This window comes from Podarcis vaucheri (genome assembly GCF_965113315.1).
Source record: "Podarcis vaucheri genome assembly, chromosome: 8".
In the NCBI taxonomy this organism is placed as follows: Eukaryota; Metazoa; Chordata; class Lepidosauria; order Squamata; family Lacertidae; genus Podarcis; species Podarcis vaucheri.
The window spans coordinates 35,981,545-36,000,419 of NC_138766.1; the positions used below are offsets into that span (position 1 = coordinate 35,981,545).

The window sequence follows — 18,875 nt, forward strand, 5'->3', positions numbered from 1 at the left end:
AAATTTACTTAACTCAAAATTCATTATTATTTTTCAGGGTTTTTTGGTGGTGGTGGGGTGAAGCTTAACTACTTTTGTGTCCAGATTTTCACTTTTTGAAACATGGCAACCCTAACCTATGACCAGCAGAAACAAAGAGTGCTTTATGCGCGCCTCTTCTGTGGATACGCCCCCAGCTCAGAGCTGCTCTCTACCAGCAGAGAGGCACCTCTGTCCCATCTTATTTACCTGCAGCCAGTGGATCAGGGCTTAGGATTGCTTTCTAAGTCACAGTAGAGCACAAGGGCTAAGGAACTGAGGCAAACGTGTTACATAAAAGTTGGGTTTTTATGAGGGATTTGAAGCAAATAAAAAGGTGGTAGCACACAGGCGGTGTGGGCAACAGTTACAAGCATACAGAAAAAGGCCCAAGTGTTGTAAATGAGAGTAAAGCCTCATGGAATAAACTTCAATGTAGAAAAACAGTGGACATGGGGTAGGAAGTGGGTGGAAGGAGCAGGATTTGGAAAGGAAACCAACAGCACCACTTTGACCCTCAGTTAGATCAACCTGTAGTAGCAGTAGCAGTAGCAGTAGCAGTAGTAGTAGTAGTAGTTCTTCAGTATTAAGTACCACATTCAACAGCTCAGTTATTGCTAAATGTGTGGCCATGCAACGAAGCCAGCCTGGTGGTATCTGTCTCTTGGGAGACAATGGAGGACTGTGAAATTAAACCATTGGAGAGTTACAGTGCCTTCTGTGGCTGTAGAGACTGATACGGGAGAGACATGTTTTGTTGCAGCTTGTCAACAGGCAATTCGAGAGGATCTAAGGCATTCTGGTAGGCCAAAACTCAGCTGTGAGCCAGCTAATGGGTTTTTGGGTTAACAGGAGCTGGCTACTTTTGTAAGGGAAACCTATATTTCTCCAGAATCTGATGGAAAATGCACACAAAGCATATGTATCTGCAAGTATTATAAAACAAAAGATGAGTAACTGGAAGACTGGAGCAGAGTAGCAATTTTTGCCTGACTGGATACGCTAGTTTATATAAATCATCAACTAAATCAATATTTGTGCTTCAAAAGCCCTTTGTTTGGGTTAAGTCATTTTGCATTTTGGAAAATATAACAAAATATTTCAGTGTGCTAATGTCAGCAAGCAACTTTGAAAGACTTAATATAGCTGTCAGTAGCCATGATTTCTGCTGCAGAGATTTCTTGCAGACATCATCAATGAGACCGATGCTCTTTGCTCCTACTATAGAAACACACTGGAAAACTGTACCTGTTTCTGCAAGTCCCGGGCACTCGTCATTCAGCGTTGTAGCGAACATGGCATCCAGTTGCTTGATCATCTTGTCAGCAGAGATGTGGTAGAACCCAGAGGGATTGGTACATTTACTCCAGAAGGAAAGCAGAGAGACCCTTTTCTGGAATTCCGGAATTGCTGAATGGAAAAAAGATCACAAAAGATCACTGCTTTCAGTATAAGGAAGATAAATATTCTAATCACAGCTGAATGTTTGCAAAGCTTAAGAGGCCCCACTGAAGGAACACGGACTGAAAATGCCAATTTCGTTTGAAATTATAAGGGGTTGCACTGGCTTTTCGGAGTGAAAAATCTAAAAGGCAAAAGCAGATTTGTTCTGATTTGAAAAGGATAACTATAATTCAATTGCTAATCACCCTTTGTATACTTTGGACATGGATCCAGATCAATGTAAGCACCTTTATCCCATTGATTCCATGGTTAACCATGTACATTTCTATTGAAAATCAATGGCTCACAAGCTTGACTGGATTGTATGTGCTTACAAAAGAAACTGTAATTTAGGGCTATTGCTTTTCTGCACATCCAGGCACTATGGTAAAGGGTTTGGTTTCTTAAGAATTTCAGATCTCGTTTTTAAAAAAGGAAGAAGCAAACTTCAATCTAGCCCACATGGTGGCAGAGATATGCATTGATAATACACTAGGAAATGTTTGTGAAAATGCATTTCACTTCTGAAATGAATAATTTCTTTCAGTTTTCAACATTTCTGTTTCCTAACCTATGACTAAAGCCTATGATGCATGTTGTAGGGGAAACAGAAACTGCTAATCTGTTTTATAGTCCTTAGAAATATGGCTGTTTCAATGATCTGGTGGACATGAATAATCCAATTATCGTGAACACACTTTAAAAACAACACACCCTGAATAAATACTTGTGCATAAATGGATACAGGACTGTATTCCACGCCATGCTTAAGGAATATTTAAATAGGCACGCATCCTTTCAAAATGGAAACTGTCTATGCCAGGTCTTACCTTCGCATACAGGTCTGATGTTCCCAGTATTCTCATTGCTGATCTCTGCAAGACTCTCAATCACTAGAACCTGCTGAGACAGCTTATCAAGGAGGTTTCTTGTCACAAAGGGAGTTTTACTGGAGAATACAATTTGCTAGTGAAACAACAAAAGAAGAGCAAAATTTTAGCACGTTATGTATAATAAATTCTCTGGATAGAACTTACATTAATTCTGCTGATGTGTGTAATGCGGAGGCATGTGTATTTTAGCAAGCAAAAATAGTATTTTATTCTACAGATGGGATCCGCAATGAAGTGTTGCAGTGTGAGGTTGTCCTGCTCAGGATTCCATCCAGTCATGCCATCTTTCAAGATATCCCACCCCATCATTCCAAGTTTTCAATCCCCTCCCAAGAAAACACACACACACATGTTGTTACAGAAGTTGGGTGCCTCCCCCTCTCTGCCAAGCAGTGGCAAGAGCCCATGGGGTTCTAGGCACTCACAGAGGTTCTGTGGGCCTTTGGAGAATTGAGACACGATGGCATTAAGAAATATGTTTTATTTCTATTTCTATTTATACCTTCAGTCTGCATGGAGGGAGTCTAGATCTCATAGCATGGTCATTTCAAGAGGGATTTGTCTCCCACAGCAGTGCAGCTGAGAGGATCAAGGCATTTCCCCCGTCCAGCCTGCAGCCAGCCTGCTCAAGATGGATCCCAGCAGCCCTTGCTCAAGATTCTTTTCCTGTCACCTCACATCCAGTTACCCTGGCAACCTTACAAACCCGCAGTCTGCTTACATTGCCAATGGCCCTACAGTGGTACCTCGGGTTACATACGCTTCAGGTTACATACGCTTCAGGTTACAGACTCCGCTAACCCAGAAATAGTGCTTCAGGTTAAGAACTTTGCTTCAGGGTGAGAACAGAAATCGTGCTCTGGCGGCGCGGCAGCAGCAGGAGGCCCCATTAGCTAAAGTGGTGCTTCAGGTTAAGAACAGTTTCAGGTTAAGAACGAACCTCCGGAATGAATTAAGTACTTAACCCGAGGTACCACTGTATATTGTTTGTTAATGGCTTTAGCTTGCCCAGGTCGTTTTTTGCAAGGCCAAGCCCAGGAATTCCTCTGCAGCTTGTATTTCCCCCTTCACATCCCAAATAATCAAAATCCTAACATTTTTTAATTTCTAGGGTTTAGGGGGTCCCCTCCCAAAAAAACACCCCACTGTAGGTACCTGAATAAGCTGTGTGCAGTACTGTAAGTGCTTGACTATGGTGATATCAAGGCTTTCGTTCCCCGTGGTCAATGGAAGAGGGCTTCCAGCGACACTGGTACCAACTCCTGTGTCTTCTGTCAATGCTTCGCTGAGATGCCCCCTGGCTTCTGGGTGTTCTGACCTGTAACTGTTCATGCTGGGAGGTAAGTGAGTGGTTTGGATTTCTTTTTATGCAAGCTCAACATGACTAACACCATGTAAAAGAGGGATTGTTGAAAGCACCGACCTGTAACCAGAAAGCCCTCACGAGGCCAAAAGGCTTTTAATGAAAGCATCATACCTCAAAACTGGCAGTGGCACAAGGTAGCCGGTGCCAAGTAAGTGTCCACATTTAAAGGATATATGGCTTCCACAGTGGCCTACTTGTTTCTCTCAAACAATGCCCCTTTTGTAAAGAGCTCTCGCTGTGAAGTCTTTGAAATTGGCCTTCATTAGAACTTGCTTTCTTAAAAAAAAATAATTTAAATGCACCAGCCACCCTGATCTGTTGACAACATGGTTTGCCAAACTGTTTTGCAGATTTCACTGGGTTATAGATTAGTGGTTTTGAAAAGTTATACAATTAAGACTTAATCTGTCAGTGCTTTACTAGCACATGATTAATTGCCAGCCAAGAAATTAATAAACAACAACCCACAAGTCGTTGAAGCAGAAGACATGGTGATTTCATCAGGTGTTTCAGGCACAGAACTCAGGTTTCCCATTTATTTATTTACAGAATAATGCAAATCTCAATGTTTAACTGATTGTTTCACTCTTTAAACAATTTTATTTCTCAGTGGAAGGTGGATTATAGAGCATTTAAGAAAAGCTAAAGGGTGTCACTAGTTGTGCTATTTCAAAGCAGCAGCAGGGAAGCTACCAGGCTTTTCAGCATCTTCATCCAAACAACATCAGGTTCCTTAACCACCTTAAACAAAGAGTTATGGGTTTTATCAAACGAACTCTTACTCAAAGTAGATCCATTGAAACCAATGGTCTTAAGTTATTCATGCCTATTGATTTCAGTGGATCTACACCAGGGGTCAGCAACCTTTTTCAGCCATGGGCTGAACTCATGAGCCATGAGTTGGGGACATTTCAGCCAAACGGTAAATAAAATATGAGCAACACTGTAAGCAGTTCTTCTAAACTAAATTATAATTGCTCTGTAGGGAAATCACTTATCTATAAACCCCAATATTTAGTTTAATCTTCCTTTAACAATGTGTGTGTGCCAGGACTGAAAGGACAAGTCCGAGAGTTTGGGCTTAAGTAAGAAAAGTACAAGATATTGGCTTCCGTACCTGTTTTTCCCAACTTCTGTATCTGAGAATACACAGTCAGTGCCTCGACCGCCATTGCAAAGCTCGTCAGTACCACCATCATCTTCAAAGTCAGAGGTGTTGAGGAAATCAAAACTTTCCAGTGCACTCTCAACTGTTAGGCTTAAGCTGGATGACCTGCTGTGACTGATTGCTGGTCTGCACTGCAACAGGAAAAGCAAAATGAATATGTGAGGATGAGGGAGCTGATGAATCCATACACACTCACTCCCCCACCCGCAACAAAAAGGCATAGAAACATTTTTTTTTAATAACAAAGAAGAAATTCTCTGCATCTTCCTGAAACTACCAGATTCAACAATACAGTTTTTCACATTATGTGATGTAAATCTTCTCTTTCTAGATTCTTATACTGTCTGGAAGTTGTCTGCCAACCAATGAAATGACTTTTAGTTGACACTTGTTTTTAATTGTAACACCTTTTATAATATGTCAATATAAAAGATACAATTTTAGTATATTTGTGGGGTACTTTCTACCATTGGTGTAGTATACTTGTGTGAGCTGGGTGCCCGTTGATTTTAGTCACATAGATGTCTGGTATTCACTTTTAATTTATTTATTTACGAATAAAGCTACAGTGGTACCTCAGTTTTTGATCGTCTCCATTGACGAACATTTTGGAACGCCGAAAACCCGTAAGTAAATGCTTCCAATTTCAAACGCACCTCAGAAGTTGAACGGCTTCTGCTGAGGTACCACTGTATTTTTCTCAATTTTCTCTGTAAATTTGTAGACCGCCCTTTATGCATCGGTTTTCGAACGTTTCGGAATGGTCTTCCGGAACAGATTACGTTCGAAAACCGAGGTTCCACTGCATTTCTATACCGCCGTATAGTATACAAGGCAGTGTACACTATAAAACAGAAAACATCATTTAAAAGAAAAAAATACAGATAATCATTCAGGTGACTAATCAAAAATTAAACAGCTGCAAAGGCCTGTCAGAACAATAACAACAACAAAAGTATTCAAGAGATACAAGAAAGTTAAAAGCGAGGATGCCTGACAACTTACTTTTAGGATTTCGTCTAGGTGTGTTACTTCTTGGTCCAAATCCTGAAATTCTTTAAATTGTTCTTTATGAGGTTCAAGTGCTAGAATAAGTCCCTGAAATGCTTCTTCTAGGCTTCCGTCAACACAAGATTTATAGCCTTCCGATTCACCACTTATTGACCCCTCACAGTGCAGCTTCTCAGGTGTCATTGGGCATTCTCCTGAAGTGAGTCTTTTAACCAGCTGCTTTGTGATGTTGCCTTCAAAAGTATCCAGTTCCACAGGCTTGAGCTCTGACAACTCATCTGTGTCCTGCAGAAGTGATACCTGGGCACTATTATCTAAGAACAGGTTGCTGCTTCTTGAACCTAGAGACTTTTGGCAAACTTCAGAATCTATGCACGAAATCTTATTTTCCTCATTCACTAGCACATGCTCTTGTGGTTTTAAGTCTCTGGATTCAGGTGTAGAGTCTACAGATGAGCTTGTACAGATATTGTCCATGGTGTGAGTTTTTGATAACTTCTGCCCATTGTGTTCTGGGGGCGTGACAGTAATTTCAGGATTAGGGTTATCTATGGTGCAGGAACCCACTAAACTGGATGATTGGGTGCAATCTCCATTGGGAATATCACTGAAGCTGAACGACATTGGCCTTTTCTCATTTTCTGCCGTCCCATTTTCAAAGACGTCATCAGGTGAATTTGACTGCAAATGTAAACAAGAACAGTTAAAGATGGAAAGCGGAAAAACTTTCCACACAAAATTTATGCTAAGCCACTAGCAGGAAATGTAAAAGTGTTAAAGGTCTGTTGACTTATTTGATGCCTAGTTGTAAAAGAAACTTACCTTTTATTATACTGATTTTTTTTTAAATGAAATGATATGAACAGGAAGATATCAGTAGGCCAGAAAAAAACACAGCAAACAGAAAAGATCAGAGTTGGTCTATAACGAGCATAGGAAGGTTCTAAACCAATCCTGAACTGATGTTCTGTGAGAGGTACTGCAAACTTACTTAACTTCATGCACAAAACAGAGGAACAACAAGATTTGTGTTTGCTGGCCATATGCAAAATATGTATATGGAATACTGTAATGCCATGTAGCATGACTTTGTTGATATTACTACGTGTTGACAGATAATAAGTTAAAGGGTTAGAGAATATCTTTCTCTTCTTGCTCAGCATTTTTCACACTAAACTGAGGCATACTTTTAAAGTTTGAGGTTGTTTCTCTTTGGTATTTTGTTTCAAAGGGAAACAGCCTCAAACCCCAATGGGGCATAAATATGAACAATTAATTTCTAGTCTGCATCAAATTTATTTTATTTTATTTTCATCCTGCCTTTCAGTAAAATTGGTCCCCATTTAAATTTTCTTTCTATCCTGCATATAGAATATTGCCGGAATATTGTTTACAAGATATGAGCCCCTTCAATGTACATAGAGTCATACCTTGGGTTACAGCCGCTTCAGGTTGCATTTTTTCAGATTGCGGACTGCCAAAACCCAGAAGTACCGGAAAGGGTTTCAGCAGTTGCGCATGCGCAGAATGCTAAATCACGCTTTGCACATGCGCAGAAGCGTTGAATCGTAACCCGCGCATGCACAGACATGCAGATGCGGGTTGCGAATGCTGCAGGTTGCAAACGTGCATCCCACACGGATCACGTTCGCAACCCGAGCGTCCACTGTACATATATACATGATATGTATATATATGTCTTCTTCCGATGTTCATGTGTTTTCTCTTGACCTCTTGTCTAAAAAGAGGTTACAAAACTAAGGTCAACCATGAACAACAGTTAATTCCAAGTGTGAGTGTACAATAAATTCTTCAACACATGGTCAGCAAACTAGACAGATCTCACTGAGAGTATCAGAATCTGGGAAAGCATGAAAATAAGAGTAATTGCTTGAGCAATGCAGGGAGATAACTTATAAAGACAGCTCCCACCATTCAAGACTCACATAATGTTCTAGCCCTGCTCTAGGTCTCAGCCTGAGAGACAGCAGATCACTAAAGGAACGACTGCGGCGAAGCTTGTCAAAGAAAGCATCCTGCAGAGGATCTAAAATGGAAAGCTGGAGCCTGTCTTGTGGAGGATGCATCCATTTCTTCAACCATTAAGCAAAAAGGAAGCAATTAGTTCAACTAAATCACTTTTATATGAGACTGTACGTTATAGGAATCTTTGGCTAAAGCAACTCTTGGAAATTAGAACATGTCAAAGGCCTCTATAGGGAGCTACAACAGCAATAAATGATTCATGTGCAACGGTTTATGAATAAAACAGTAGATTGTTTACAAATAAAGAATACACATATTAAGGTAAAATGTTAAAAATATTACTGCAACTTGGGTAATAGCGAGGGATCTATTAACAGCCGCTATCATAGTTAAAGGGGACAGGTATTTTAATAGTGGTTATTAGGAGTTAGAAATAAATTTGTTGTGCTTTGAAAAAGCTTAGAAGAAGATTGAGGAGCATCAGCACTGAACTTACGTAATCACAAAGTGGTGTGAAACTATGCATTGACTATAACTGTTATTTATCCACTGAGTCCGTATTAGAGAGGCACATTGAACTTACAAAGAATGAGTGATCCTTGAAGGTCGGGGTTTCTGGAGTGCCTTGGCTATACATGGACACTCTCCTTTGGAGAGCAGATGCTTTGTTTGTGTTGCCTGCGGATGGGGTCAAGTCCTCAACATCAAATGGGCTGTAAAAAAGAAGAAAGAAAAGGCCTCTCATTAGACTGAATTACTGTTACAAGGCACACTTGTTTTCTGTTCATTTTTAGGTCACCAGAGCAGGGACCTCCATCATCTTCCCAGTGAGTCTCTGTGAACAACACATTCACAGGATAGCCCTCTGGTACTCTGTGTTAATTAATCTGGAATAACTATGACCTACTGGTTTACATTTTACAGTCATGGAGGGCCAAAGTACATATTGAAATATGAAACCTTATGGTTTTTGTCTCGTATTACTAATCTTAGTTTACACAGCAAGTCTTTTCTTCAGTCTCCTTATTAGAGAAGCAAAAGACTATGGGCAGGGAGGCAGGAACCCTCTTGATCTGAAGCACCATTCGCACAACCACCAAGTCAGCTTCACTTACTGCCAGGTGATTTCCAGATTCAGCTTTATCGTGCCGAGGTCATTGATGTCCACAGCAACAACTTGAGGCTGAGCAGCAAACAACTCTTTTGTCTCGCAGGTAACACTTCCCACCAGGATGTGAGTAGCAAGGCCTTTAACTTCTGTGACCTTCAAAAGCAACACATGTTAATAATTAGAAACAGAATAACTATGTATTATGAATGGCACAGTAAGTCGGTAGCAGTGCTTAGAGTCAACTACAGTGGAATCTTGGTTTTCAAGCTTCTCGGAAGCCAAACGTTTCGGAACCTGAACTTCGAAAACCTGGAAGTAATTGCTTCAGTTTTTGAACACGACTCGGAAGTCAAACGGCTTCTGCTGCGTGGTTTTCTATCTTCTCAATGGAAATTGCTGACAACCCCTTGCGCCTCAGATGTTGAATGTTTCAGAAGTCAAATGGTCTTCCGGAACGGATTACGTTCGACAACTGAGGTTCCGCTGTATTCCACATTTTTCTACAGTGGCCTTGCTACATAATATTGCATATTTTCTGAACCGGAAGATGGAACAATCAGCATTTGACTGTTATGTCCATGAGCAATGATATGAAAATCTGCCTTTTAAGAGACATTTGTTTTATCCACGACAAGAAAGTAGGCTGCCCTAGGACACTTTTGTTAACATATGCCATTTGTGGGGTTTTTTGGTGCACCAAACTGCGGCTTTCATATTACTACCTAGGATTCAACCGCCCTTCACCCTAAGGTCCCAGGATGGGTTACTGTATTGAAAACAATATTAAAAACACTTTTTGAAAAAAGAGTATGGTTGAGAAGGGTAGTGATGCACTGACAACCGAGTTCCTTATCTGACTCAATATATAAAATCACTGCAGGATACCTGGAGTCTCTCACAAAAATTAAAGGCATCCAGGATATGGTCTGAGGGCACATGCACCTTGCTGAAGCTAAGCTCAGCAGGTCTGAGTTTGGTCAGTGACTGGGTGGGAGAACCACATGCACATTGCCTATTCAATAAACTTTATTTGCGTAGCCGACAGGCCATAGCATCAAAGGACAAACACATATAAATATAACCTCGGAGGGATGGTCAGATGCAGATAAATTAATAATCTCAGTACTTAAAACTTGGCAGAGGTAATAAAATAATAATAATAAAACATAATGATAATAATAATAATAAGATCCTAGGCGAGGAATCCGGGTGGCGACACTGATGTCATTCAGATAGCAGCTCTCAGTCTCATTGCTCTCTCGATAAATTTGGCAACCTTCTCTGTTGTCGAGCTGTTCTGGTCGGCTAGGAGTGAGAACAATTTGGCTTCACAAGAGCGACCCGGGATGGCAGATAGGAGCGGCGTGATGGTCTCGTCCCTGAGATCTTTATATAGGGAGCAAGACAAGAGAACGTGTGACACAGTCTCCACGTATCCAGCTCCACAGGGGCAGAGCCGTTTGCCTTTGATTCCAAGATGAAAAGAAGGTGGGATTATAAATGTATGAAGATAATACACATAAATTCAATTAATAGCAGGAAGTCTGAATGGCACTGCTTACTACCTGTAGAGCAGCATTATAGTCCTACTTGGCTAACATGTGGCTAGTTAAATGAAAACCATGATACTTATACTGATACCTTAATGGAGATCAACCCAACGATAAGAGGGAAGAAGACCATTTCTTCTCCATCCCAGCTTTGCTTGCCATTGACTTCTATTTTGCCTTTCAGTTTCCATCTCTGACGGCCATACCTCATGAAAATCTGTGAAAAAAGGAAAAGTTGTAGTGTGTTCTCTCAACTCACATATTTGTACTATCTGTTTCTCTCACACTCTGTCTCTTTGAACAAATCATAGTGAGAAGGATAATAGTTTTATCCAACCTAATACACTGTAGCTACAATGCATGCACAGTGACAGAATACCACTATGCATTTTACAGTTCGACCTCTTTTTTGAAAACGACAATGGCAATGTAAACCATAGCTTTTCTAATCTTCCAGAGAGCATGCCGAATAGATTTGTACTTTGTAGTTCCAGAACATTAGGAAGAAGAGAAAGCTAAGGAGTGGTCACTTTTGTTTAGGGGTGCTATGGAAGTTTGGAAACCTTGAATGTCAATGCAAACAATGTGTTTTCATGCAGCGTCACCAGCGCACCCCACTTGAGCACAGACTCACAAATTGTGGCCTGGCCAGAGACAAGTGATTACGTTGTAGGTCCTACTTGTTGATGAACTTACATCTCTCTCCTTGAGGGGGGAAAGAAAAGCAATGAAAGGGAGAGAGAGGCTGGCTTGAACTTTTCTCATTGAGTCAGCGTGTCCTGGCTGGATATGGGAGCCACAAGAGGAAGAAAACCTATGCCAAGAACAAAATATGGAGAGGCATGCTGACACCCTTCCAAAACAAAGCTAAAGAAAGATCTGTTGTTATCTTGCTAGCCATCCATCAGCTCTCTGGGACCAATTTCATAGTCTTTACGTGGGAAAGGCTCAGAGTGCATTCATCCATAAATAGAGAATAGTGGGACCTTTCTTGCTGTGCAGGATATGAGAACAGGAAGAAATGCCATGTGGAAACCTTTGAACGTGATGGAAAATGCCATTTTTACAAAGTCACTCACCTCATACTGGTCTCCAGGGCAAAGTCGAGCAAAACCAGCCAGACCTAGGAGCCAACAACATTTGAGATCCGTTTCAGAAGAAATGCTTATGCCCTCTCTTTCTTACAGCAGTGACTCTATACTTGGAACTTGATCACCAACACTCCACAATGCTGCCAAAGCTCTTATGCCATTGAGAGAGCAACTCTGAACTCTGAACTCCATCCTCCTCTCTCGCCAAAGGAGGAGGATCCAAGCTGCTCCATCCAACTCCTTCAACTACTGCTCCTCTGAAAATGGTAGTGATGGATGCCTGGTTTATTGTTTCTGTTACTAGGGTTTATTATGGGATGCATGGGGAGATTGTTGGGGTAGTTGGTAGGTTCATTTATTTGGGAGCCCTGAATGCCTAATTTATTCTCTGTTCCCTGGCAGGATTTGTTTGCTGACTTCTGACCAGGCTCTTTAAGTACAGCTCGCCAAGACAGATAAAGAATCAAGCTCATCTTCAAATAAGCAATGCACTGGGCAGCACTCGGCTACTGCAAAATCTTCCATCTTACATTCTCCCTCCCCATATGCCAGGCTTTGCTAGATTATATTTCTTGAAAGGCAGAATTATGAGGACAATCAGTTACCTTCCTTTCCATGTAGTAACAGCAGCTGCTACTATTACTACAAATAAAAAAAAGGTAAAGGACCCCTGACAGTTAAGTCCAGTCGCAGATGACTCTGGGGTTGCAGTGCTCATCTCGCTTTACAGGCTGAGGGAGCCAGCATTTGTCCGCAGACAGTTTTTCCGGGTCATGTGGCCAGCATGACTAAGCTGCTTCTGGTGCAACAGAACACCGGAACCAGAGCAGTGAATGGAAACGTCATTTACCTTCCCGCTGGAGCGGTACCTATTTATCTACTTGCACTTTTTTGCTGTGCTTTCGAACTGCTAGGTTGGCAGGAGCAGGGACCGAGCAACGGGAGCTCACCCCGTCGCGGGGATTCGAACCGCCGACCTTCTGATTGGCAAGCCCAAGAGGCTCAGTGATTTAGACCACAGCGCCACCTTGCAAATAGTAATTAATTAATGAAATAGGGAGCATTTTCCTGTTAACTTTTAAAATCCTCACAATTCTGAACCAGAGAGGGCTACTCCAAATATGCTCCCTCCCCGCACATTCCACATACAAAACACACATGGTATTTGACTATCCAGAAATGTAAGATAAGGGGTCAGCTCACTGTTGTGAAGGGTGAAAAACTGTTTACTAGGTGTGCTCTTTACTGGAGTGAAATGGTAACCCCACTCAGGAATATCAGAGCACACGTGGGCCTCTTGACTGGGGGCACAGATTTGGGACATTCATTCTACATGACAGGCAGAGCATGAAGAAAGTAAAGATGAAGGTTAAATGAGTGACAGTCATTCTTATCATTAATCATAAGGCACTCATAAAGCTGCATGATCACACTGGCACCCAAGACACACTGCTGCATTATGAACAGCTCACCTTAACTACTGGTTTTGTTTATGGAATCAGATGGCAGTGGCCTAAATACATAGGAACAGCAAGGGGAGTGTAGCTGCATGGCATTCCTATTTTCATCCCATTGGTGGCAGCAGCTCCTCACAAACTGTGCTGACTTTTCATGTATTTAAAAGGGGTTTTGGAGAAATTATTCATTTGCGGTCTACAAAATAATTATTCCGGAGCAACTTCACTTAAATAACATACTCAGGGAAAACCTCGTACTGGCACAACAGCCGGGAGGAGAAAAGGTGCTCTGTTTTAATCAATGAAAACCTGCCACAGAAATCCTGTGTCAAACTCGGAAATAGGACACAGGACTCTCCTGAGTCCCAGTATCCTTAATTCATGGGAACTGGTTTCCTTTCTGCTGTCACATAGCATTTATTAAAACAACATTATTTGGGGCAAATGTCACTCTTGCACTAATGGCTGGTCTAACATATATTGACGCGGCTGTGCCCTGTAGCTTCATTCTTATAGCTAAGGGGATCTTTCCCTCTGCCTGTGAAAATAAAGACATTGTTTCTCCTGCCCTCCTCCCACACTGCTCCAACTTCCAGAACAATGCAGCCCTCTTTCAGGTTCATATTACCTCCCACTTTCTAATTTATTTATTATTTATAAATAATTTAAATTTACTAGCACGCTGCCATTGGCTCCATCTCCCTTTTGATGCCTTAGTATAGGACAACTTGATCTCTGCAGCCCATCTCCCCTGTTAAACACATGGGGCAAACAGAAGCAGGTGAAAACAAATGAGAAATGAAAAACTCTTAAGGCATTCCCAAAGTGCCTCTGCATCAGTTCGCTGTGCTCCTGCACACATTGGAACCTAATGAAAGTCTATTACATCCTGTCATATGTGGTTAGGGTTTAAGCTCCAGCTTCCAGAAACATAGGCTCCAAAGTGTTTTTTCCTGGTTTAATCCCAGCACCTACATTCATTACTACTTTCTGGGGTAACCTTTATTGTACAGATTTATTCGGGTTCACAGGCAAAGGAGAACCAGGCTTTTGCAACATCAGTATGCGGAATGACAAAATCTCAATTGCCCAGTTTGTGAAGGACCATAGCTCAGCGGCAGAGCTTGTGCTTTTAAGAATCAAAAGCTTGATTCTGGGAAATATATTACACTCCCATTATAATCTAGATAGGTATTAAAAAATACTCTCATTCTTTGTCTCAGAATCCCTGAGAGTGACAGCATTTCTTAGCTCTCCCCCAAACTTCACCCCAACCATATCACTTTGAAGAAGAATGCATGCTGAAAATCTTAGAAAAATGTGCTGTAAATACTTGATATTTCACCATGTACAATTGCTGCCTGTTGCTTTGAATGTTGAGCAGAGTAGCGGGGTTCTTAAGCATCCATAACCAATGTGATGGGAGGAGGAAAACAAACCTCTCATCTAAATTGGTTTGTGCTCTCAGTGTTTTCAGAAACACAAGCACAGAGAGAGGGAGAGAGACAGTGCTTTCCCTGTGCTATTTGTGCAGTGAAAGTAATGAAAAGTGAGCCAATTACCTTTCATCTTAATGCAGAACTCTCCCATTAGATTTTCCAACTCTCCTTCAATAGTACACATGTTCTGTGTGGGGAAAGAGGAGACTAGTATCAGTTCAACTATCCAAAATATAGAAGTGCCTTAAAATATACTATATAACTGGGTTGTTGTTGTTTTTTTTAAAAAAGTAACTATATGTAGAAAGTTCCAACGCAGTCCTGACTCTTGCTGAAGCTTGGAGAAGGCGGAAAGGAACAGGGAATTAAAGAATGAAAATATGCTCCCAGAAACAGATATTTTTTCCCTTATTGTCCATGGAGTCAGGAGCTTAGCAAGTCTTCCCCAATGTCTAGACTCTAGCGAGCCAGGCTGACATCGTTACAAGTCATGAAATGCTGGCGCAAGCAATCCTTTGACTTTTGGCAGGGCTTAGAAGTCATTTCAGGACTTCTAGAAAGCCATGGCCAACTGTAGCTCTTCCAGGGCATGTACACACACTGAATGCACACTTGTGCAATTTTCACATGTGACAATTTATAGAGAAGCTTTACACCAATTTCCATATGGGAATGCTTTCCAAGTAAGAATTTTGTAACAATAACTTTTTGTAACAGCCCGCAACCCTCCAGCTCTTGGTCTCAGACAAGCACTTGGAAGTTTCTCCCAGTCCTTCTGCACCTGGGAATGAAGTCTAGCTCTGCCTTCAGTACTCCAGCTCCGCCCCCCCTGCAATTCTCTCTGGCCTGCAAGCCTCATCTTCTGTCCCCCAAGTCCAGAACTCTCACACAAGTGTTTCTAAAGCTCATTCTCTTCCACGCAGAAATGGGCACTGGAAGAATTGAAGTGAAGCCCCTGGTAGACAATTTCACAGACAATTTCCCAGCCTGTTAAACCTCTGTTCCCCCAGATACCTTTCAAAAATTCTGGAATTGAAATTATGACACCAGTCAGGATTTCCTTGGTGAAAGAATACTTCCTTGCCAATTACTTCCATGGTAAAGGAAGAAATCAGTTCCAATATCTGTTGGGCAGTTAACACTGAACAAGTGTTGGTCTTCTTGTAACTCTTGAGTTAGCAAGATGAGGTCCACAGTATGAACCTCCACTCTGGGTGGTAGGATCCACAAGGCTGCACATGTATGAAGCTATTGGCAGCCGATTCAATGCTTTGATCAATCCATAATCTGTCTTCTCAGCACTATAACAACGCAATCAATGCTCCCACCACAAATTAGTGGTAAATTTAACCTGCGGAAGATTACGTGCAATGGGCCATCATGTACCTCTGTGTATTCTTTGTAGCTTTTGTTGATTTCTGTCAAACTCTCCCGAGCTGCCCTACTGGCAGGGGACAACCCAAAAGCTTGTTTCATTTTGCTGGCACCATCGCGGAGCCGCCTTTGGATACAATAAGCTTCAAGCAGTTCGTCAACCTGAGTGGAAAAACCAAAGACCACTGAGTTTTGTTTTAAGGGAAAGAAAAAGGAAAGTTAACTGAAAGGAAGTTAAATGAAGCAATCCAGACTATTTTTCTATACACAGATTGGTGTGTAGACGACTTCATTGCTGATGCCACCCCTGCCTTCAAATTGAAAATAATTCCACTGTGGAAAAGGCACCTTCCTATTTACAATGTCATGATGACAACAATGAATTCATCAGCAGCCTCTCGTATCTCTGTCACTGCCTCATGCTTTTCTATAATTTGTTCAAACCTTCCCTTCTCTCATTAGGCTTTCTTTAAAAACTTACAAAAGATCCCTGCTTATCAGCTTTCGTTGCTTGGATTAATTATCAGAATAAGAAAAATGCATCAGCAATATGCCACTGTATTGCACTGAAGTAGCTCCTCGACAGAAAGTTCAAGCTTCTACATTCATTGGCCCCTTCATGGATTACTGCTTTGTCATGGCAAAGGGGCTTGAATAACTCCAAGAAGCTGAGCTATGCCGTGCAGGGCCACCCAAGACGGACAGGTCATAGCCGAGAGTTTGGACTAAATGAGATCCACCTGGAGAAGGAACTGGCAGACCACTCCAGTATTTTGCCAAGATAACTCCATGGACATAAAAAAGGAGAAGCTTTGAGAAGGAAGTGAGTTTCCAAGGCATGCTCTGGTTCATGGGGTCACGGAAAGTCAAACACGACTAAGATGACTAAACAACAACACGTTAGTTGGAGAAAGCTCATCCATCATTGTCAAGTAACACTGACAATCCTTGCAATATAATACGCTTCACACATTGTCCATGCCTAAACTGGCCAGCTGGAGAAAAACCAGAAATTAAAGCCCAACCCTCTTCATTCCTAACGGATAAAATGTATTGCAGAATAATCCTATGTGTGTATGGGGTGTTAAGGGAGGTGTGTTAGGGTAGTACTTCTGGTGGGGAACACATTGTGCTTCTTCTGGGGTAGTCTCTCCACCTCTGGTCCCCACCCTGCATGCAGCTCTCACCTGTGGCTCCTAGAAGCTGTCAGCATGCAACAGTGGCCACACCCCGGGAAATGTCTTTGACTGGCTGGCTAAACCAGGTGAGGATAACCAATGGGTCACAAACCTTTGGCGAGTTAGGGATCCTGTGTGTGAATACAGGCTCTGAGAGTTTGAGCCGGCAAGACCAGTAGTGGGTCCAACAGTCAAGAAGGTGGTTTCTGCACGTGCTGTACAGGGAAGTGAGGGGCAGATGGGGCTCCTCAACCTGGGAGGGGAGCCCATGTAGGAGAAGGAAAATTCTGATCCTTAATCTCCTCTGTTTTGAGGGATATCTTCGGGAGAATAAAAGGCAAAGGAGCAAACCCTACAGAAATCCAGAGTGGAGTCTCTAAGATGGTTGGATAGTGCCTTGTGTTCCGGCAGCTCCTGCAGCCAAGCTGATGTCAAATGTATTGCTGTGCTTTTCTTTGGACCACATTAGCGAGACCAAGAGAGGGGTCTTGTCATCTAAGCAGCCCAGGGCCTCCATACACACTGCCCAGGCTTGTGTCCCAGGGAGGTCACTTTGGTGCTGCTAATGCAGCTGTTTGACTTCACCCCCAGAAGTGCACTCCATTCTCTCTTGAGACAGACAGATGTCAACAGCAACAACTAGTTAGCCAAACCTGCTTCATTAAAAAATAAGATATAGATGCCTACAACACACATTACAGCTAGTATTATGTTAAGCACCAATCCTCAAAGCTTAGTCCTAGTAGAGACAGTTTAGAAAGGCTGTAAATGGTATAGCACTTGTGGGTCAGGCTACTGTCTCCATCCTAGAACCCTGTTAACAAGGGTGTTAACAAGGGTGTGGTATGACATTTGCACTCTCTTTCTCTTTCTGAGTGGAATTATCACAGACCCATCTGATGTGCTACAGAGCTACACATTAGTTACCACATTTCCTGTTTTCCTTGCTTTGTTTCCTGTTCAGAGTATAATTTCGAGTCACAGCTCTCACTGGAAGACCAGCATGCACTGGTCCTCAGACATTCAGCTTAAGTTTTGCTACTTTCCATTAAAAGGTTTCCATGAGTTAGTTGCTTACATTCTGGCCTCATAAAACCTTGCTTCACATGAAGTCCCTTTTATTTGTCACCATGGGCTACAGAACAGAAAGCTAATATGCTGAACAATTTAGTGTGGAATTAGCTCTGTAGCAACTCACTCTTCGCTAAAAACACCGAAATCACTTGGCTCTGAGTGGGAGGGACTTGAACAAAAAGTACTCTGCTGCATGACATTTTGCTGGCAGGGAACATATTATTCTAGGAACTATTTTCTTGATGAATATTTGATCCGTGAGTATGGGAATAATGGCTGTGTTCTGGATGCCCTAGCACAGAAGATTTTAGCTGAAAGCAGGCAAACAATTCCTACTTGCTGCTATGCTCCTCGCTATAAGCAAGGGCTGCCCTTGGGGACACAACTGCAGTGTAACGTTGGAATGACACTGCTAGCACAGGGCCAAAGTAACTATACCTAAGTATCTTTAAGTTGTGTGAATCGTTGCAAAAATGCAAATAGCCACTGCAGGGGGCCTAATCAGGCTTTGCAAATCAGGGGAGGGAGAAGAGAATTTAATTTATCCAATTATTTGGTCCAAAGGATAGCCTGGCATTTACTGACACAGCCATCAAGTATAAAGGTAAAAGGTAAAAAATGTAAAGGACCCCTGGACTTAAGTCCAGTCAAAGGTGACTATGGGGTTGCTGCACTCATCTTGCTTTCAGGCTGAGGGAGCCGGCGTTTGTCCACAG

At 42.0% G+C, this 18,875-nt stretch overlaps 1 protein-coding gene across 4 annotated transcripts in view; it reads right to left on the reverse strand.

The window, feature by feature from the left end:
• RIPOR2 (RHO family interacting cell polarization regulator 2) overlaps positions 1–18,875 on the reverse strand; it is a 99,981-nt gene that overhangs the window by 8,279 nt on the left and 72,827 nt on the right. For 3 of the 4 annotated variants that reach the window (XM_082234943.1, XM_082234944.1, XM_082234945.1), the window contains exons 7-17: positions 15,920–16,069; positions 14,657–14,720; positions 11,626–11,669; positions 10,638–10,763; positions 9,001–9,149; positions 8,469–8,598; positions 5,894–6,580; positions 4,838–5,019; positions 3,510–3,678; positions 2,292–2,427; positions 1,267–1,428 (exon numbers count right to left, since the gene is read on the reverse strand). In XM_082234943.1, the coding sequence (XP_082091069.1) occupies positions 1,267–1,428; positions 2,292–2,427; positions 3,510–3,678; positions 4,838–5,019; positions 5,894–6,580; positions 8,469–8,598; positions 9,001–9,149; positions 10,638–10,763; positions 11,626–11,669; positions 14,657–14,720; positions 15,920–16,069 (1,999 nt within the window). Of the gene's footprint in view, positions 1–1,266; positions 1,429–2,291; positions 2,428–3,509; positions 3,679–4,837; positions 5,020–5,893; positions 6,581–7,845; positions 7,993–8,468; positions 8,599–9,000; positions 9,150–10,637; positions 10,764–11,625; positions 11,670–14,656; positions 14,721–15,919; positions 16,070–18,875 lie in introns of all 4 variants that reach the window. The other variant, XM_082234946.1, reaches the window with a different exon arrangement.